Source organism: Heteronotia binoei, chromosome 15 (assembly GCF_032191835.1).
Source record: "Heteronotia binoei isolate CCM8104 ecotype False Entrance Well chromosome 15, APGP_CSIRO_Hbin_v1, whole genome shotgun sequence".
Lineage (NCBI taxonomy): Eukaryota > Metazoa > Chordata > Lepidosauria > Squamata > Gekkonidae > Heteronotia > Heteronotia binoei.
Window position 1 is genome coordinate 22,197,115 of NC_083237.1, and position 17,718 is coordinate 22,214,832.

The window sequence follows — 17,718 nt, forward strand, 5'->3', positions numbered from 1 at the left end:
ATGGAACTAGCCAATCTCTTGGAGACCTGGTCTCAGGTGGAGGTGGAGGCATCGCCCACTTACCTGCTCTGTAAGGGACAGTAAACAGAGAGCTGAGGACACAGTATAAAGACCTTCAGTACAAAACATATTCAAAGAATCATAGAATTGGAAGGGACCTCCAGGCTCATCTAATCCAACCCTCTGCTCAATGCAGGAACTTCACAGATACCTCCCCCAGTGATACCTATCCCAGTATACCTGCTCCATGCCCCAAAGATGGTAAAAAAATCTCCAGAACCCCTGTTCAGACTGACCTGGAGAAAAATAGCTGCCTGACCCAAAATGGCAAACAGCAGTTCCTGGGACATGTAAGGGCCATGAGAAGTAAGCACTGGTGCAACCCTTCCTGTCCTCCTTCCCATGATCTGCCTAGATTCACAGAATCACCACTGCTGATAGATGGCCATTTGGCCTCTGATTAAAAACCTCCAAAGAAGGAGAGCCCACCACCTCCCAAGGAAGCCTGTTCCACTGAGGAACTGCTCTGTCAGGGTGTTCTTCCTAATGTTTAGCCAGAAACTCTCCTGATTTAATTTCAACTTGTTGGTTCTGGTCCAACTTTCTGGGCCACAGAAAAAACTCCACACCATCCTCTATATGACAGTACTTGAAGATGGTGATCCTATCACCTTGGCACCCATCTCAGCTGAGTGTAGATATATTGGGAGAGGAAGGGAGATTGTCCCCAAGGGAGAGCAAGCACAACAAAGCATCCACTTTCCACAGAGATACCTCTCTGTCAAGTTTATCGAGTTGACAATCTCAAGAAGTATTGGCTAAGCATAAAACATGGGACCAAGCCCGAAGATCCTCTTTCCAGTCTTTATCCTATGTGGAGCACTTTGGATAAACTTAGAGGCTGTGGCAGTGGAAGAGCCGGATCTTGCTCATCAGGTACACGTGTTCCTCTCACGGGCCCACTAGATGTAATGTTTGCATAAGAGCTGTGTCTACATAGGACCATCATGAAAGGACTTGAAATCCCAGAAATGTCAGTTTGACAGGGGCCTAAGCACATTAGATGTCACCCACAGGCAAATATAACTCTCCCCTTCACATGAGTCTCAGGGCACAGTCAGGCAGGATCTTATTTCTTCACCAACACATTGGGGGCCTCATGGCCAACTCTAGCATGGCCACCGTTGGCGCCTCAAGGCCCAAACCACTTCAGAAGTCAGAAAGATGTTTTCTCAGCAAGTAGCAGAGGTTGCATAAGATGTTCTCTGAGGGTGCTTTTTCTCTTGTCAAAGCAGATTGGCAGCTACCTGTATTTGTTTCTTCATCAGATGAAGTTCAAACTTGGCAAGAGGAAGAGTGACTAAACGGATTTCCACCTCCGAGTTGCTGCACAGGAAGGCCACAAAGGCAACACTTTCAGTTGCTTCTCTCTTTGCCTCAGGGCTCTTCAGCTTACTCACACACAAAAAAAGAAAGGAAGAAAACAAAATCACAACCAGATTGAGAGAACTGGGGCGGAAACCTTGGTTTCCCTATTCCCTACCAGGATTTCTTCCTGGATCTTGAGTGGCAGGAGGACAGGCTTCCCTTTGCCCACTAGGCAGCACTCCCATGACATCTGTTCCCATAAAATCCTGCTGCTGATACCATCACTCAGTTTCTCCATGTCAGGGCATGCAACCAGTTCTCAATTATTTTTTTGAAGTGGGGACCAACATTGACTCCTGAGATTATTTTTGAAGTATTGTCTTACCTTTGCACTTTACAGCAGTTTCTCCATTGGGTAGCTTGGTATTTCTTAACTAGAAACCTCCCTATTCTTAGTGGATGGCCTCGTTCTGCTACAAGAGTTACTGACAGAAGGCCACCCACCAGCTTTACTATTGGAAACAACAAACTGGGAGTCTGTGAAGACTCAGCTGGGGAAAGGAGGATTGCATTCCCCCTCTGTAATATAGTGGATTCCACACATAAATGAGGCAAGGTGGTAGTGAAACGTCAGCTCTTTACTGATTTCAGCATAGTATAGGCTAAGCAAAAAGACTGGAAACTGGGCCAACAGGGCCAACTATTTATGCACACAAAGTACCCGAGCTAGCATGCGATTGGGTCATTCAAACCAGCTGGGGGCTTGTGACTGGAGCAGGGCAGCAGGGATTTCGATCCTACTGCCCATTGTTCCAGAGTCCCCAAGCTCAGTCCTATAGGCTCCAATGAGCCAGGCAAGAACTCCATATACTAGATACAATTCTATCCAAATATACAACACCCTCTCAACCTAAATTGACCTCTTCTAGGAGACTGTAAAGTCCAAACACTAGGAGGACAATTAGCTTACTCCGTACTCAATAGGTAACGGGCAGCCCAATCCAGAGAACCGCCATGTAGCTGCGCTCAAGTGCAGAACTAGTGTCGGCGGCCACATTCGGCTCCCAAAGGGAGACGGCATGCCACGCTTGGAGGGGGAAGAGCGGCCCGATGAGTGAGAGAGAACCTGTTGCCATGGTGATTCAGCCCAGGCGCATGCCATTGGCCTGCTGCCAAGGTGAGGGTGGAGGAGGCGCAGGCTCACGCAGGGCCACGGGTGTCACGGCTGGGGCCGGGTCAGGCAAAGTCCAGAGGCAGTCCGAGGTCTGTAGCCAGCAAGCAGGAGTGTCCGAGGTGCCAAATCCAAATCGCTGTGCAAGTATCGCAGGTCCGAGGTCCAGAAGCCGAGGTCAGGGAGTCCAGAAGTCAGAAGCCAAAGTCAGGAATTCAGGAACCAAAGTCAAGCCGGAGTGGATGCTAGAACGTCAGTGAGATGACTAGTTGCTTCCACAAAGCCTCCTCCCAAAGCCCACAGCTATATAGCCCTCTGCTGGCTGTTGCCCATTTGGGCTAATTGCTGGCTCTGGGAGGCAGCCAGGATCCTGTTACAACTCAAGCATCCTTGCTCTTAGGAGGGCCAGAATCCTCTCAACACTCAGGACTCAGGGAGCGTCTTGCTTGTGAGCGTGCCGCCCTCCTCCGATCCCTGAGGTCCTGACGGAGGCGGTCACGCACACGAGCCACCCGAGAGGGCGAGGCAGGGGGGCTGGGATCTTCTTCAGCAGGAGGCAGGGGTACTGGTGCAGGTGGCAGGGGTACAGTTTCCTTGGCAGACTCGTCTTCCTCTGCAGGGTCCCCAGCACCCATGACAACGGGATTGGCCAGCCTGTTGCACGTGACCGGGCGAGGGGGTGGAAAGCCCGCACCTGAGAGGCCGTCAATCCCCCCACTCTCTCCCACTGTCAGAGACTCTGCCAATGGCAGGCAGGCGGGCAGAGGCATGCGCGGACAAACAGGAAGTCCCAAGTGCAGGAGTTCACTGTCCTAGACAGCAGCTGGAATGTGTGTCTGGGAGTGGCCAGGCCAAGTCCAAAAGACACCACCACCTGGAGCCTCCCCCCCTGGTGTTGCCCTGCTGCCGCCCCCTGCTATGTGCAAGGAACACCTCCCCTGGGAACTGCAGAACTCAGAGTGCAAGCCGCTGGCATGCATCCACTTCAGCAGCCCCCCTCCCTTAGTGCCCTGCGCACAACAGCCCTGTGAGGTTGGGTAGGCTATCAGTCTGGGCAGTCCGAGGGGCACCCCCACTCCCCTGTCCAGCCACGCAGGGGGCAGCGTGACGGCTCATAGCCCATTCCCCCCCCCAAGAATTAAGTCTGCCCACCCTCCCAGGCATTCCCTCAGAGAGGCCACTGACAGGGTGGGGGGGTTGCCTCGGGAACCTGCAGCAGATGCCAAGCAGGAGAGATAACAGAGGGCACAGCTCAGACTTTATTTTTCCAGAACAGAGTGCAACAGTCTCCCTGGCGCGCGCTGGGCAGTCTCGCCATGGGCAGGGCTCCATTCCGAGCAGCAGGCAGAAACAGCTGAGGGAGTGTGGGGGTGGGTGGGTGGTGGAGCAACACACGCGGAAGCCTCTGTGTTGGAGTCCCACCTCCAAAACAGAGACAGAGATCAAGAGCACTTGCAGGGACGGCAGCTGGAAGAACAGACTGCGTTTCAGCTGGGCACTCTCTTAAAGGGACAGTCTCTGACACCCCCCCCCCCACATCAGGGCAGCTGCCCCCCCCACACACACCCTGTGCCCTTCCAGGAGTTGAGAATGCAGCAGAGGGCAGACCAAAGGAAGAGGGCAGGCAACAGCATAGGGGAGCGGGCTCAGCAAATGCCCCTTGCCAGAGCCAACTGCCTGGTTCAAGTGTCAGGGACACTCGCACGCCAAGCAGCCAAGAGCGAGGGGAGAGGGAGAATAGTGGGGGTGCACAGAGAAACTTGCCCAGCCATGGGCGACAAAACTCACTTGCATGCAGAGCCTCCACGAGCCTGGAAACAAGAGCAGTTAGCCCCAGGGGAGAGACCTTGCTCTCCCCCGTGCAAGTCAAAGATACTGTCAAAGCTATGGCGCAGTGCAAAACCCGTCACCAACGTGCCTGCCTGTCCCTCGCTCTCAGTCCGTACGGCAGGGAGCTCACTGGCATAATTCCCACCATGCGCTTCTCTCCCTAACAACTGAGTTGTGCGAGGCCAGAGTATTTCTGGGGGGGGGGGACAGCGATTGGGTGCCCTGGAGGGGGTTCGCCAGGCCAAGGCGTGAGGGGATTGGTGAGGCAATCATGTCGCTCTCTAAGGGGTTTGTGAGCTTCCGCAGCCGCGAAGGCGACCTTTGTTTTTGGTTTCAATGAGTGCCTATGGGACACGCCGCTGTTTTTGCAGGTGTAACGTTGCGCCTCTCGGGCCCAAACTGCTCAGGAAGCCGCCTAAGCCTGGCCACGCCCCCAACTCCACCCCTCCTCTGCCTGAGCGCCCCACTCCACCTCACTTCTGCCCACAGCCTTCAGGTGCCGCTGCTCTCGGTCAGAGCGGAGCTGGGGCGGGCCCCCGCTCACGTAACTCCCCTTCACCGTGGTGGTGCCAGTCGTACATCAGCGCAAATGCTTCTGGCGCCCACATAGTGGCAAGTCTGCTCCCAGAGCACTTTTAGCCCTCCCCCCTCTGGATTGTGCTGTTAGGGTTGAGTTTTCATCTTTTTTAACAACTTGCAAAGTAATATTTTCCTACTTACCTAAAGATTCCTCCATCCACACAAAGCCTCCTACTCCTTGTTTGTGGCTGAGTGCATTTGATTGCCTTCCTGAGAGGAGATGATCAAATTTGATATTAGGATATCTGGAGATATCCTAGAACTGCAATGAATTTCCAGTCTGCGAAGATCAGTTCCTGTGGAGAAAATGGACTCTGTGGCGTTATACCCTGCGGAGGTCCCCCCCTTTCCCCAAGCCCTGCCCTCCTTAGGCCCCACCCACAAATTTGCCTACTGGGAGTTGACAACGATACCCATGCTGTGCCTCATGGAGCACGTTTGGTCCTCAGCAACTATTTTTTGAGCAGTGGTGATGCTAGGTAACTTTAGACTCTGAAGATAGATCCAGGTGGGCAGTTGTGTTGATCTGAAGCAGTGGAACATTGCTATCCAGCATTTGTGTGCTATCCAGACCAAATGTTCTTTCAGTTTGTTAATTTTACTATTTTGCCATTGGATTCTAACTTTATACCACTCTGCTTTCTTAATCACTCCCCACCAACTATAAGTAGCTCTGCTCACTGTGCCCCATTCCATTTTCTGATGTTATGATCCTGAGACTTCTTAGCTTGCAGGCAGAAGACTCCAGGTTTTGTCCTTGGCATCTCCAGTAAGAAGTCTGTTAATAAATTTACAGGGCTCTTAGTACAGGGCCTACTGTACTAATCTTGGAGGACTGGCTACATCAGAGGTGTGGGACCAAATATGCAAAGGAGTTCCTGCTACAAAAAAAGCCCTGTTAAAAAGAGATGCTGGGGGTGGAACCTGGGATTTTCTGCATGCAAAGCAGAGGCTCTGCCACAAAGCCATGGCTGCTTCCCCGGACAAGGTAGCAGGTGATGTGAAAGACCTCTGCCGGAGACCCTGGAGAGCCTCTGCCAGTCAGAGCAGACAACACTGACCTTGGTAGGCACAGCATAAGACAACTGCAGGTGTTCATGCATACGGCTGACCTGGTTTCTCCACTTTCAAGACTGGAAGAATCGGAAAGGATAAATTTCGTAATCTCATGGGATGGGTCATGAATGGGCCAGCTGATGAAATATGTTAACAGAACAAACCGGCAGGTGCCATGATGGCGCAAGACGGCATGGAAGTCATACACGGTGACCCAGAAACTTTTCCTCTAGTCTGAGATGAACAGTTCAGCAGCAGCGGTTTGTTCAGCTGTCCCCTTCCTGTTGGCAGCCCATCTTCAAGGTTGCTCTCGTTCTCGTTCCCTCTGCCCCATCAGCTCTGCTATACCTGCCCTATGAACAGACCCTCTTCAAAACACACACGCCCCTTTCTAAAGAACCCATGAGCTTGTGCTCACATCCCCTGTCTCTCCCCCAATACAGCTGAATTCGATGGCCTCAGCCAAGTTTGAAAATTCTGATTCATCTCCAAAGCTGATTCACTTCCAGAGACGTCCTATCCTGCCCCACATTTGACCCTCGGCTATATTTACTGACAAATTATTTGTATGGTACTATAAATTCAGTAGTGTAGATATAAAATCCTTTAGCATTCACAAAGTGTGGAACACACAATAGTTCATTTAAACTGGACTTGTCAGTGGTCCATGCTAGGTGGCAGAAAAATCTTCATTCCATCAGAGTCCACTATGCATTCGCAAACTTCTCCTTGGGGCGTAGCCCTTTTCTTAATAAGCGAGTGGAAACAAATCCTGCACAAAGCACCCCACACGTTTCCATAACGAGGCCGCAAGCTGGAATCGGCTGTTCCACAAAAGATAGCTTTGTCGGATATTCCGATTGGGGTATGAAGACTATATCTCAAATGCATCCATAACTTTTACATGAGTCACAATATGCTGGCTCCTTCCGGATGTCCTCTAGACTGGTCTCCCTCGAAAGCTTCCTTCCCCTTTCTAGAGAAAGGGTAAAGGGGTCATGGCTGCTGGAGATCTCCCAGGACTGCAAGTGAATTTCAGGCAACAGAGAGCAGTTTGCCTGGAGAATATGGACTCTGTGGTATTATACCCTATTGCAAAGCTTTTGTGTAGAAAAAGCCCAGCAGGAGCTCATTTTCATATTAGGCCACACCCATGATGTCACCATTATTTCACACAGGGCTTTTTTGTAGAAAAAAAAACAGCAGGGACTCATTTGCATATTAGGCCACACCCTCTGATGCAAAGCCAGCCGGAACTGTGTTCCTGTGAGCTCCTGCTCAAAAAAAAAAAAAAAAGTCCTGCCTTGTTAAAGCTGACTCTCCTCCAAGCCCTGCTCTCCTCAGGCTTTCCCTCCAAATCTCCCAATCCAGAGCCGGCAAACCTATTAAGAGTGTCACACTAGCATCTGGAAGACCCTGATTCGAATCCCCACTTTTGCCATGGAAGCTCACTGGGTGACCTTGGACCAGTTACATTCTGTCAGCCAAACCCATCAAACAAGATTGTTGTCAGGATAAAATGGAGGGAGGCTTTTTTGTGGTATATATATGCATGTATGTAATGGAATAGTCTGCTCTTCCCTAATATCTATATGATTTAGTTTGGTCCTATTGGGCAGAGTTCTTGTTTCTGTTTCCGTTTTTGTATGTTAGCTAAAGTTGCTGATTGTTGGAGTTGTCTCCTTGCAAATAAATGGCTGATATTCTGAGCCAGTTTTTCTCTGCTGAATAGACTGGAGAATGGGTGCCTGAGTGGGTTCTCTAACCTAGGAACACACAGCCAAAGGGGGACATTACAGTTTTTATTAATATAATTTTATGCTATTCAGTGTTTTATACTTTTTATGCCCTGGCTAGTTTTGTCCAGGGTCCACAATAGACTTCCGCAAAAAAAAAAAAAAAAAGTGCAGAAAACTTTATTGTTTGTGTGTTTCGGGGCACTATTGCTTTAAAAACTTTTTGCGATAGACATTGCAATTCTGGGATTTTTTTTTCTCCAATAGCTGCCATTTTCCAACATGACAGATATAGTTATTTCCAGGGCTTTTTTTCCCCTGGGGAGAACATGGCGGAGTGGAGTTCCAAAACTTCTTTGTGGAAACAAAATTCTCAAATGTTTTTTGCAAGTTCATGAGAGACACCCATGTGTTTCACCTTCATTTCCATCTGGGATTTAGTCATTTGTGTATGTGAAATAAATCTCAGTTTATCAAACATGCCCGCATCAGAATTGCCGGACCATCTGATGAGATACTTTTCCACATTGGAAGTTTATTCCTGAGATAGACTGTCAGTCTTAGCAAAATGTTCAAGAAACTTAAGAGCCTGTGCTCAGGGCTGGCTCTAGACTTTCTGGCACCCTAGGCAAAGCTAACTTCTGGCACCCCCGCCCCCTGCACTGGTAACCTCACCGAGTCACATGAGGGGTGCCCAATTTGGCGCCCCCAGAAGGCCAGCACCCTTGGCAATCACCTAGTTTGCCTAATGGCTGGGCCAGTCCTGTTCACTGCTGATGGTTTGGTCCCAGCCTTGCTTAAAACTTCATCACCGGTTAGAATGTGGCCCTTCGCAATAACTTTGTGGAATGCAAAGCTTCAAAATCTCGCCTTTTTGGTATTTGACCCCACAGAAGATGGTTTACCTTCCCAGAACAGTCTCCTCTTCTTGCTGGAGGGCCTGTGGAGAATTAGGCTCTTATCTTCATTGTTGGATAGAGGGGCCACTGATACAGCTTTCTGGCTAGATATCTCACAACGCATACACTGCATAACAGGTATTAATGTCCAGCTTCCACCAGAACTTATTTTTGTGAATGGTTGGATTGATTAAACTTCTCCAAAGGTTGTTTCCATCCTTCTATATGCTGTGAAAAGTGTAATAGCCACACAGTGGAAAAGCCAATCAAGCCCACACATTCAGTTAAAAAGCGAAGGAGCCTATATGTTATGGCTAAGATAACTGACAGCCTCTCTGAAGTAGAATCTCATATTCCCACATTCAGTTTTGAAACTCTTTGGTTCCCTATACTGGAATATTTGACTGCACGGGATGAAATTCTAAAAGAACTAGGCAAATTCTGGTTTGGGTAATCTTATGTCTAGTTCATTTTGTATCTAGTTTTGATGGATATTTTATCTTATTTTTATGCCTTTCCTTGCATTTTCTGATTTTTTTCCAATAAAGATACTTTAATTGGAAAAAAAATAATAACTGTGGAATGCCATGTACAGCTGCGGTTTTCCTTGAGGTCCCAATTGCTAGAAGACCCTTTGGAAAACGATGCCCCTCCCAGCCGACATAAATTGTTTGCTAATGTCCAGGGCCAGCCCTGCCACTAGGCAAACTAGGCAATTGCCTAGGGCGCTGGCCTTCTGGGGGGTGCCAAATTGGGTGTCCCCGTGGCACAGAGTGTTAAAGCTGCAATACTGCAGTCTTAAGCTCTGCTCACAACCTGAGTTCGATCCCCGATGGAAGCTGGGTTTTCAGGTAGCCGGCTCAAGGTTGACTCAGCCTTCCATCCTTCCGAAGTCGGTAAAATGAGTCCCCAGCTTGCTAGGGGGAAGTGTAGATGGCTGGGGAAGGCAATGACAAACCACCCTGTAAAAAGTCTGCCATGAAAACATTGTGAAAGCAACGTCACCCCAGAGTCAGAAACGACTGGTGCTTGCACAGGGGACCTTTCTTTTCCTCATGTGACTTGGTGACATCATCAGTGCAGGGGGAGCACCAGAAGTTAGCCTTGCCTAGGGTGCCAGACAGTCTAGGACCGCCCTAAGCTAGTTACCTCTGTGGATGCAGACTGGGCGGGAGACTTAACAGATAGAACGTCTACCAGTGGCAATATAGCTTTTTTTGGTGGAGGACCTATACACTGGTCAAGCAAGAAGCAAAATATAGTTACTGACTCCACCGCTGAAGCAGAATATATGTCTGCAACGCTAGGCGGTCAAGAGAGACGTTGGCTGCTTCAGCTACTGAAAGACATGGGCCTAGATATATCAAAGCCTGTCACGGGGTTTGAAGGCAACGAAAGTTGCATTCACATTTCCCAGAAAGATGTGAGTCAGCGTACCAAGTGCACATTGACGAGAAATACCACCTGGTGAGACATCTGTGGCAGGAAGGAGCGGTCAAGCTGATCCACTGTCCAACGAAGCAGATGGCTGCAGATGTGCTCTTCTAGCCACTCCGAAGAGAACAGTTTGAAGTTCTGAGAATGAAGATGAACCTCGTGAGTGGATTCATGAGACATCGAGAGGGGGTGTTGGAAGAAGCAGGCCTCATTTTTGGCAGGAGCTCACAGGAGCAGAGCTCCAGAACCTCTAAATTTGATTGTGTTCTTTCTTTCTTGTCCCCTCCCCCAAATACTTGCTTCTGGCCTCCATTGTTCAACCCCCCTGGGCAAATTTTGCTGAACTCTAAAATTTGACAAACTGTATAATATTTTTCCTCACAAAAAAATGGGAAAATAACCAAAACATAAAACAGGCAGATGGAAATTTTCCTCATGTCACTGTAGCCACATAGGAGAAAGTAATTTTAAAAGTATAATGGGAGTCAGGTTTTATTATGACAATTCTAATTCAAGAAGCATTTTAAGGTAAATGCTGAGCTGATATAATTTAGTACACGTCAGGGGTTTGTGGCATATGCAAATGAGTTGTGCTAATGAGCTCTGGCACCTCTTTTTCTACAAAATGACTCCTGGTTGGAGGTGAAGGCGCTGTTCCCTGCCTCCAGATGCTGTGGCAACAGAGTAGACAGCTAGATAGTCACACTGACCTTTCCTTCCTGTGTTGACTATTCTTCCATTGTCCCCCTTTGAAGTGTAGATTGTGTGTTCTTAGGGAACAACGGCCTTCCACTCACTTTCTCACATGAAGCTCTTCTCTTGGCACACACCAAGAGGCGCAACATGCTGTCCTCTCTTGGAACTGTGAGGCAGTTGGCCCTCTGGTAGGGTTGACAGTCCTCAGTTGGGGGCAGGGGATTCCCCAGTTTGGAGGTCCTCCCCCGCTTCAGGGTTATCAGAAAACATCGGGGGTCCCCATAGGGTATAATGGAGAATCAATCGGTGAGTATTTGGGGCTCTGGGGGCCCCTGTTTTTTGAGGTAGATGCACCAAATTTTCAGCATAGCATCTGGTGCCTCTCCTCAAAACAACCCCCAAGTTTCAAAAAGATTGAACCAGGGGGTCCAATTCTATGAGCCCCAAAAGAAGGTGCCCTTATCCTTCATTATTTCGAAATGAAGGGAAGGCGTTTAAAAGGTGCATGGTCCCTTTAAATGTGATGTCCAGAACTCCCTTTGGAGTTCAGTCGTGCTTGTCACACTTTTGCTCCTGGCTCCACTCCCAAAGTACCCAGATATTCCTTGAGTCAGACTGGGCAACCCTACCCTCTTCCAATCTGCTTCCATTCTTAGCTAGTAAGTTAGTACTCTATGCTGTCTCTTCCTTTTCTTGTCTAAAAGTGTACTTCTCAAATAAAGAGAGGAGTATTTTTCCCAGTGTCCATAGGGTAGAATGCAGTGCCCAGCAGATATTCAACCCCCTCTTCTGATAACCCTGAAGTGGGGGGAGGGCTTCCAAACCAGGGGATTCCCCTGCCCCCAACTGGGGGTTGGCAACCCTGCATAAGTGGCAGTGGGCCCTGGCCTGGCAGATGCTCCACCCCAGGGGATCCTGACTCCAGCCCTGCTTCCATGCCAAGTTATGGGTAATCTCTTGAAGCCTATCATATTGCCATCCCTCCCAGAAACCTTTCAGAGAGCTGAGGGCCTGGGCTGCAGCTGACACATCCAGCAACCTGTACAGCAAACAATGCAGAGGGGTTTTTTTATGGCACTCACAAGATCTGTTGGGCTAACCGCAGATGATGCATGTTACCAGGGGTCATTTTGTAGAAAAAGAGGTGTCAGAGCTCATTAGCACAACTCATTTGCATATGCCACAAACCCCTGCCATCACCATCAGCTCAGCATCTACCTTAAAATGCTTCTTGAATTATAATTGTCATAATATACTTTTCTCTCATCATACTTTTAAAATTACTTTCTCCTATGTGGCTACAGCGGCATCTGTCTGTTTATATGTTTTGGTTATTTTCCCATTTTTTTGTGGGGGGAAATATTAGAAAGTTTGTCAAATCCTAGAGTTCAGCAAAATTCTCACAGGGGGTTTGAACAATGGAGCCTAGAAGCAATTATTTGGAAGGGGGAGTAAGAAAGAAAGAGCACAATAAAATTTAGAGGTTTTGGAGCTCTGCTCCTGTGAGCTGATGCCTAAAACGAAGCCTGCATGTTACCATCGCAGGGAGGATTCTGTCCTCTTTATTCCCCCCAAATCAGTTCAAATAAAAAGAGTTGGATTCCTTCCAGTAATTCCATCCTCCGTGACCTGTTATGCCACAGTCTGCTCAGCTCTGAAGAACTTTGAGAACATGCAGATCCCGTTACAAGAGTCAGTGATGTCAGTCTGCTGTGGCGAAGGCATTCTCCGTACAGGAGCTGAAGGTGATAAAACAATTAAACCTGACAAACAAACTTTAATTGCAGAAGGTTCTGGACTTTTCCCCTCTTTTCTGCAAGTGTCAAAAGGACTCTGCAAAATATTGCATAGCAAATTGCTTTTGTTGAAGAATAAGAATTTAACAAATAAGTTAACATTATAAATATCACGCCGACAAAAAAAAGAGCACTCTAATATTTCGTTTGCTGTTGTTTAAAGCAGCAGGATAAGTACTTTTCTGTAGGTTTAGGAGTTGTCACCTTAACTGTTCTCTGGCTACATTATGTCCCAATATTACAAACATTACAAACATTTTTAAAAATAACAATTTCTCTGGATTTATCTCCCCCCCTCCCAATTATAACACTTTTTTTAAAAGCTGTATTTTGTTTTTGCAACAAAAGCTCTCATCATACTATAACATACTATATAGTACATCATACTATACTGTCCATCCTCCAAAGGAGCCATTTTCTCCCAGGGATACTTTTGGAGATCAGTTATAATTCTGGGAGATCTCCAGGTCTCACCTGAAGGTTGGCAATGCCAGAGCTCAATCCACACGTATGAGAGAGAGAGTCTGAACAGTAGAGTTGATAGGAAATGAGAGGCTTGGGGAGGGGGCGCTGGGTCAAGCTGATGTCTATCCGCATGCCTGACCCAGCCAGTCCCCCTTAATTTGAAAATAGGAAAAGAGGTTTATCATGATGATGACAAAGTGGCAACCCACCAGTGGGACTGAGGCTGCAAAAGGCATCCATTCACTTTTAGTCTGAATACTCCTCAGAGCTTGGCTGCTAGGGTTGCCAGGTCTGTGCTGGAAAATACCTGGAGACTTTGGGGGTGGATCTGGGAGAGGGCGGGGTTTGGGGAGGGGAGGGGCCTCAGCATGGTACAAGGCCATACAGTCCATCCTTCAAAGCAGCCATTTTCTCCAGGGGAGCTGATCTCTGCCAGCTGGAGATCAGCTGCAAAAGCAGATCTCCAGGCCCCACCTCGAGGCTGGCAACCCTATTTGCTTCCAGGCAGTTAGTAGTCCTTGCCACCCTGCCTAAGGGGGAGGGGAGGGCAGAGTTTGATATCAGGTTGCCAATATTTCATAGCTCCTCCTGCCTTAACGTCTGTCAGCACTTTGATCTGCAGATCTGAGATAGTAATTCTGTGACAAACGTCACCCACTGATCTCTGCAGATTAAAGCCAATGTTCAAAGACACAGAAGGGGCACAGCCTTCTTTCTTTCTTTCTTTCTTTCCGGGGGGGGGGGGCATTTGGCAACTCACTGTAGGTATGGAAGCAAGTCCCCCAGATTTTTTTTTTTTTTGCATGAGGGATGAAGTTTTCAGATATGCCCCAGGAGACAAAAAAAGCTAGACGGAGAACAGGCAAAAAGGGAAACAGTTGCCAGCTCACCACCTCCACAGGGCTCCTGTGCCTAACAGCTGCATTGAAAGCAGAACCTTAGCAGGCAATTTAGCAGCACAGGAGCCTTTTCAATGGGGGGGGGGGGAAGGCAAAGGTGCTTGGGCCCTCTAGGAAAGAGTGGGGTTATGATTAAAACCAAAAAAGGGCAGCCAAACAGAAGCCCAGAAACTCTTGCCTGTTCTGACAGAGGAAGCTGTTAGAACACTTAAGACGGGACCCTGAACCTTCCCTCTCTCAAGCAGTGGCATCTAATGGTCCTAACAGAAGCCTAGAATGTCTCACAGCCGGGAGTGCCTTGGAGAAACCTGAACGTGATCTTTCTCATGTTCAAGGGCTGAGAGAGTCATTTCCTAATTGTGAAACTGTTTGCTCACATCTCTTGTTCAACGACTCCCTGCAAGGGCTGGCACAGAGGCACAGGGCTTTCTCTGAGCCCTGGTCCTTTCTCTCCTTGCTTCCCTCCTCCTTTCTCTGAACTGCCTGTGTCTTCTTCTCCTTTTCCCCTCCTCCCTTGTAATCTACCCTTCCTTCCCTGGTAATTCCACCCGCCCCAGCAGCCAGACTGGGCGGTGACCTTGATGCCTATATATGTAGAAGACGCCAGGATGCTTTGTAGCCCTCATCTAGTGTCACCTTGTCCAGCAGGAGGGAGAAGGACAGGCACATCTGACAGGTGAGCCATTTGGGGGCCTGGAGGGGAGGAATCAGAGAGGCTGGCTGGCTGGGATTGGAGAGGGCACATTTTGCCTCTAGGGGGCACCCAGACCCAGGGTGGGAAGAAGTTGGGGAGCTGAGGAGGTGCCCAGAAAGGTTACTTTTGCTCCAGCTGTTAATTTCTCATAATCCTGTTGGTGTGAAAAGCCCTGCATTCTAATCCCAAAGTGGGGTGTGATCTGGTTATTTTCAGGGATTTAAACATGCATTTTGCACATGCTCAGAGACATGCCACTCATCACTAAGAATATGGCTAGTCCAATGGCTGGCCAGTGACTTTTGGGCACTGTCAATCAAGGCACGGCTGATTGTCTCCTGTTATCTGCCCTTCCTCATTTGGTGTTCAGAGGTAAACTGCCTCTGACCATGGAGGCCCTGCAGAGCTACCGGAGCTAACTTCCACCGATAGACGTCTCCGTTAATAGGTCTAATCAATTTTTAAAGCCATCTAAACCGCTGGCCATCATTCCATCTAGTGGCATTGAGTTCCATCAGTTAATTATGCATTGTTCGCATGTTCTAGAACCTGTAGCCCAGGCATGTGTTTTTTCTTCTAGAGATTCTAGAGCTGTGTTCTGGGCTTCTGTTTAGGTCACTTTGGAAGATCTGTCTTTTCTATATACAACAATTCTGGGTTGGAAATGGTGCAATAGAAGCATGGCCATCATTCCATCTAGTGGCATGTGGATTGCTATTTGGGGGCATTTATCACTTTTGTTGGCACCCTGCGCATGTCGAGACGGTGGAAATGAGGAGCAAGCAATCATGACATGCGAGGAAGACCTACTCATAACTTCAATTTGGATGCCAGCAATCACAGGAAAATTGGAACAGCAAGATTGGAGTCCAGCGGTCCCTTAGAGACCGACTTGATTTTGGGTGTATAAACTTTCCAGAGTCAAAGCTCCCTTTGTCAGAAAAGCTGGAACTTCCAAACAGCTTTGAACATGCTTAGAACTGTCTCAGCACAGTTAACCCTCTCTGTTGCCGCCTCTCCCTCTCTCTCTTGCACACACAACAATAGAACCCAATTAATTTAATGAATGGGTTTGTTGGGTTTATTCACATATTTGTAATGCTGCTGCTTTGCCCAAAATTGGCTGCAAAAGCAACTCGCGGGAGTTGAAAGCCAACACAAAGGACAGCTAATGCAATTGCTCCTCGAAGAAGGGGGGGGTCCCTGCTGACTGTTCCCCCCACGGCCATATGGAAGGAGGCAGGAGGGAACTCTCATTTGGATTGCTAGCTGCAAGCAGGATGGAAGAGAGCCAGATGAAATTGCCTGAATCAGACCACTGGTCCGTTGGGTCCTATATGACTGACTGGCAGTGGCTCTCTAGGGCTAGGGTTGCCAAACTCCAGGTAGTGGCTGGAGATTTCCTGCTATTATAACTGATCTCCAGGCGACAGAGATCACGTCCCCTGGAGAAAATGGCTGTTTTGGAAGGTGGACTCTATGACATCATACCCTGTTGAAGCCTCTCCCTTCCCCAAACCCTGCTGTCCGCAGGGTCCACCCCCAAAACCTCCAGGTATTCCCAGAGCTGCAAACCTAATATGGACCCTTCCTGGCCACATCTGGCTGTTAACAGGAAATGTCATGAATCAAACCCAGGATCTTCAATACTCAAAACCTGTGCTGGTCAGTTAAGCTGTAGCCTTTCCCCAACAGTACAGTCCGCCTCCCTCCAGGCACCAGTTTCAGGCAGGAAGAAAAATGTTACTGGCTGGTTGCTGCCCCACAGGTGTAGCACACCTTCCCTCTCCTCTGATGTTCCTCAAACTTGCTAAAGCCTGAACCACTTACAAGACCTGTCTGTCCAGGGTAGCTTTTGGCAATGAGGCTTAATCTTTTAATTAGCTGTGAAGTTTCAACGTTATTTTTTATTTCATTTTCTGTGCATGTTATTTTGCATGTCTTACACCACTGTGGATTATAACTCATTGCAGTAAAACTCCGCTCATCATGACTCAACACAGCCAAGAAGTTTTATTTAAAAGTTAGCTTGTTTGATTCCTCTCACTGTATCAAAGAAGTTTCCAGATCTTATAATCAGGGGAGAACGGGAGAAATCTTTATCATTTAAAAATGTTATCTTGAGGAACATCAAACAGAAAAGATTGATGTTACAGTAGACCTGAGATGTGGTCATTCCTCAATATTTGTACTTACCGAACCAATATTATCATCTGCGTCACACTGAGATGACAGAGTTGAAGAAAGGGAGTCGCCTCCCCATTAAAGCCAAGGATCCCCACACTTCCTGAGTCTACGGGCGCCTCTGGAATTCTGAGGCAGGGTGGAGGGCACAACCACAAAATGGCTGCAATTGAAGGGGGAGACAGAGAGAGAGAGAAAGCCCAAGAGTAGAGGGCAAAAGCAATAATTTTTTTAAAATATACTTGGAAAGAGGCGTGTGTGAGAGAGAAAGAGAACAGAACCAACACTGTGATGGCAACTGCAACTAAAATTACATCATTTTAATCTGCACAGCCACTCAGATCTCCAGCCAGGGCTTTTTTTGAGCAGGAACACAGTTCCAACTGACTTGGTGTCAGGTGTGTGGCCTAATATACAAATGAGTTCCTGTTGGGCTTTTTCTACCAATGGTGACATCAGGGGGTGTGGCATAATATGCAAATGAGCTCCTGCTGGGCTTTTTCTAGCAAAAAAGCCCTGTCTCCAGCACTCAATCAGAAGCCCTACTGAGTAAGAGCGCCACTTGGCCCTGCCCGCTTTCTAAAAACACTTGGTGGGTGCCGGAAAAGGTGCCCTTGGGTTAGGGACCCAGACTAGGGTTGCCAAGCTCTTGGGAGAGGCGGGGGTTCTCCTGCTCAGTAGGTTCCCAACCCACCGGCCCTCGTTGGGCTGGTGGGGGGATCCCCTCCCAATGTCGCTGGCACAATAACGTCACTCACAAGTGATGTCATTGTGCCAGCAACGTTGCATGCCGTCCACTCTATGAGCTTCTGGGGAAATTCTATGGTTTTCCCAGACACTCTAGCAATTTGGGAAGAAAACTATCTCTCCCAAATTGCTAGAGCATCTGGGAAAACCCAGTTTTTCTG

General features: G+C 48.3%; 1 protein-coding gene across 1 annotated transcript in view; it reads left to right on the top strand.

Moving 5' to 3' along the window:
- The window catches only part of LOC132583312 (carbonic anhydrase 4-like), a 32,958-nt gene continuing 15,240 nt past the window's right edge, over window positions 1-17,718 (top strand). Inside the window, exons 1-2 of the mRNA XM_060254975.1 lie at window positions 1-70; window positions 2,353-2,482. Coding sequence (XP_060110958.1) covers window positions 1-70; window positions 2,353-2,482 — 200 coding nt within the window. The remainder of the gene's footprint in view (window positions 71-2,352; window positions 2,483-17,718) is intronic.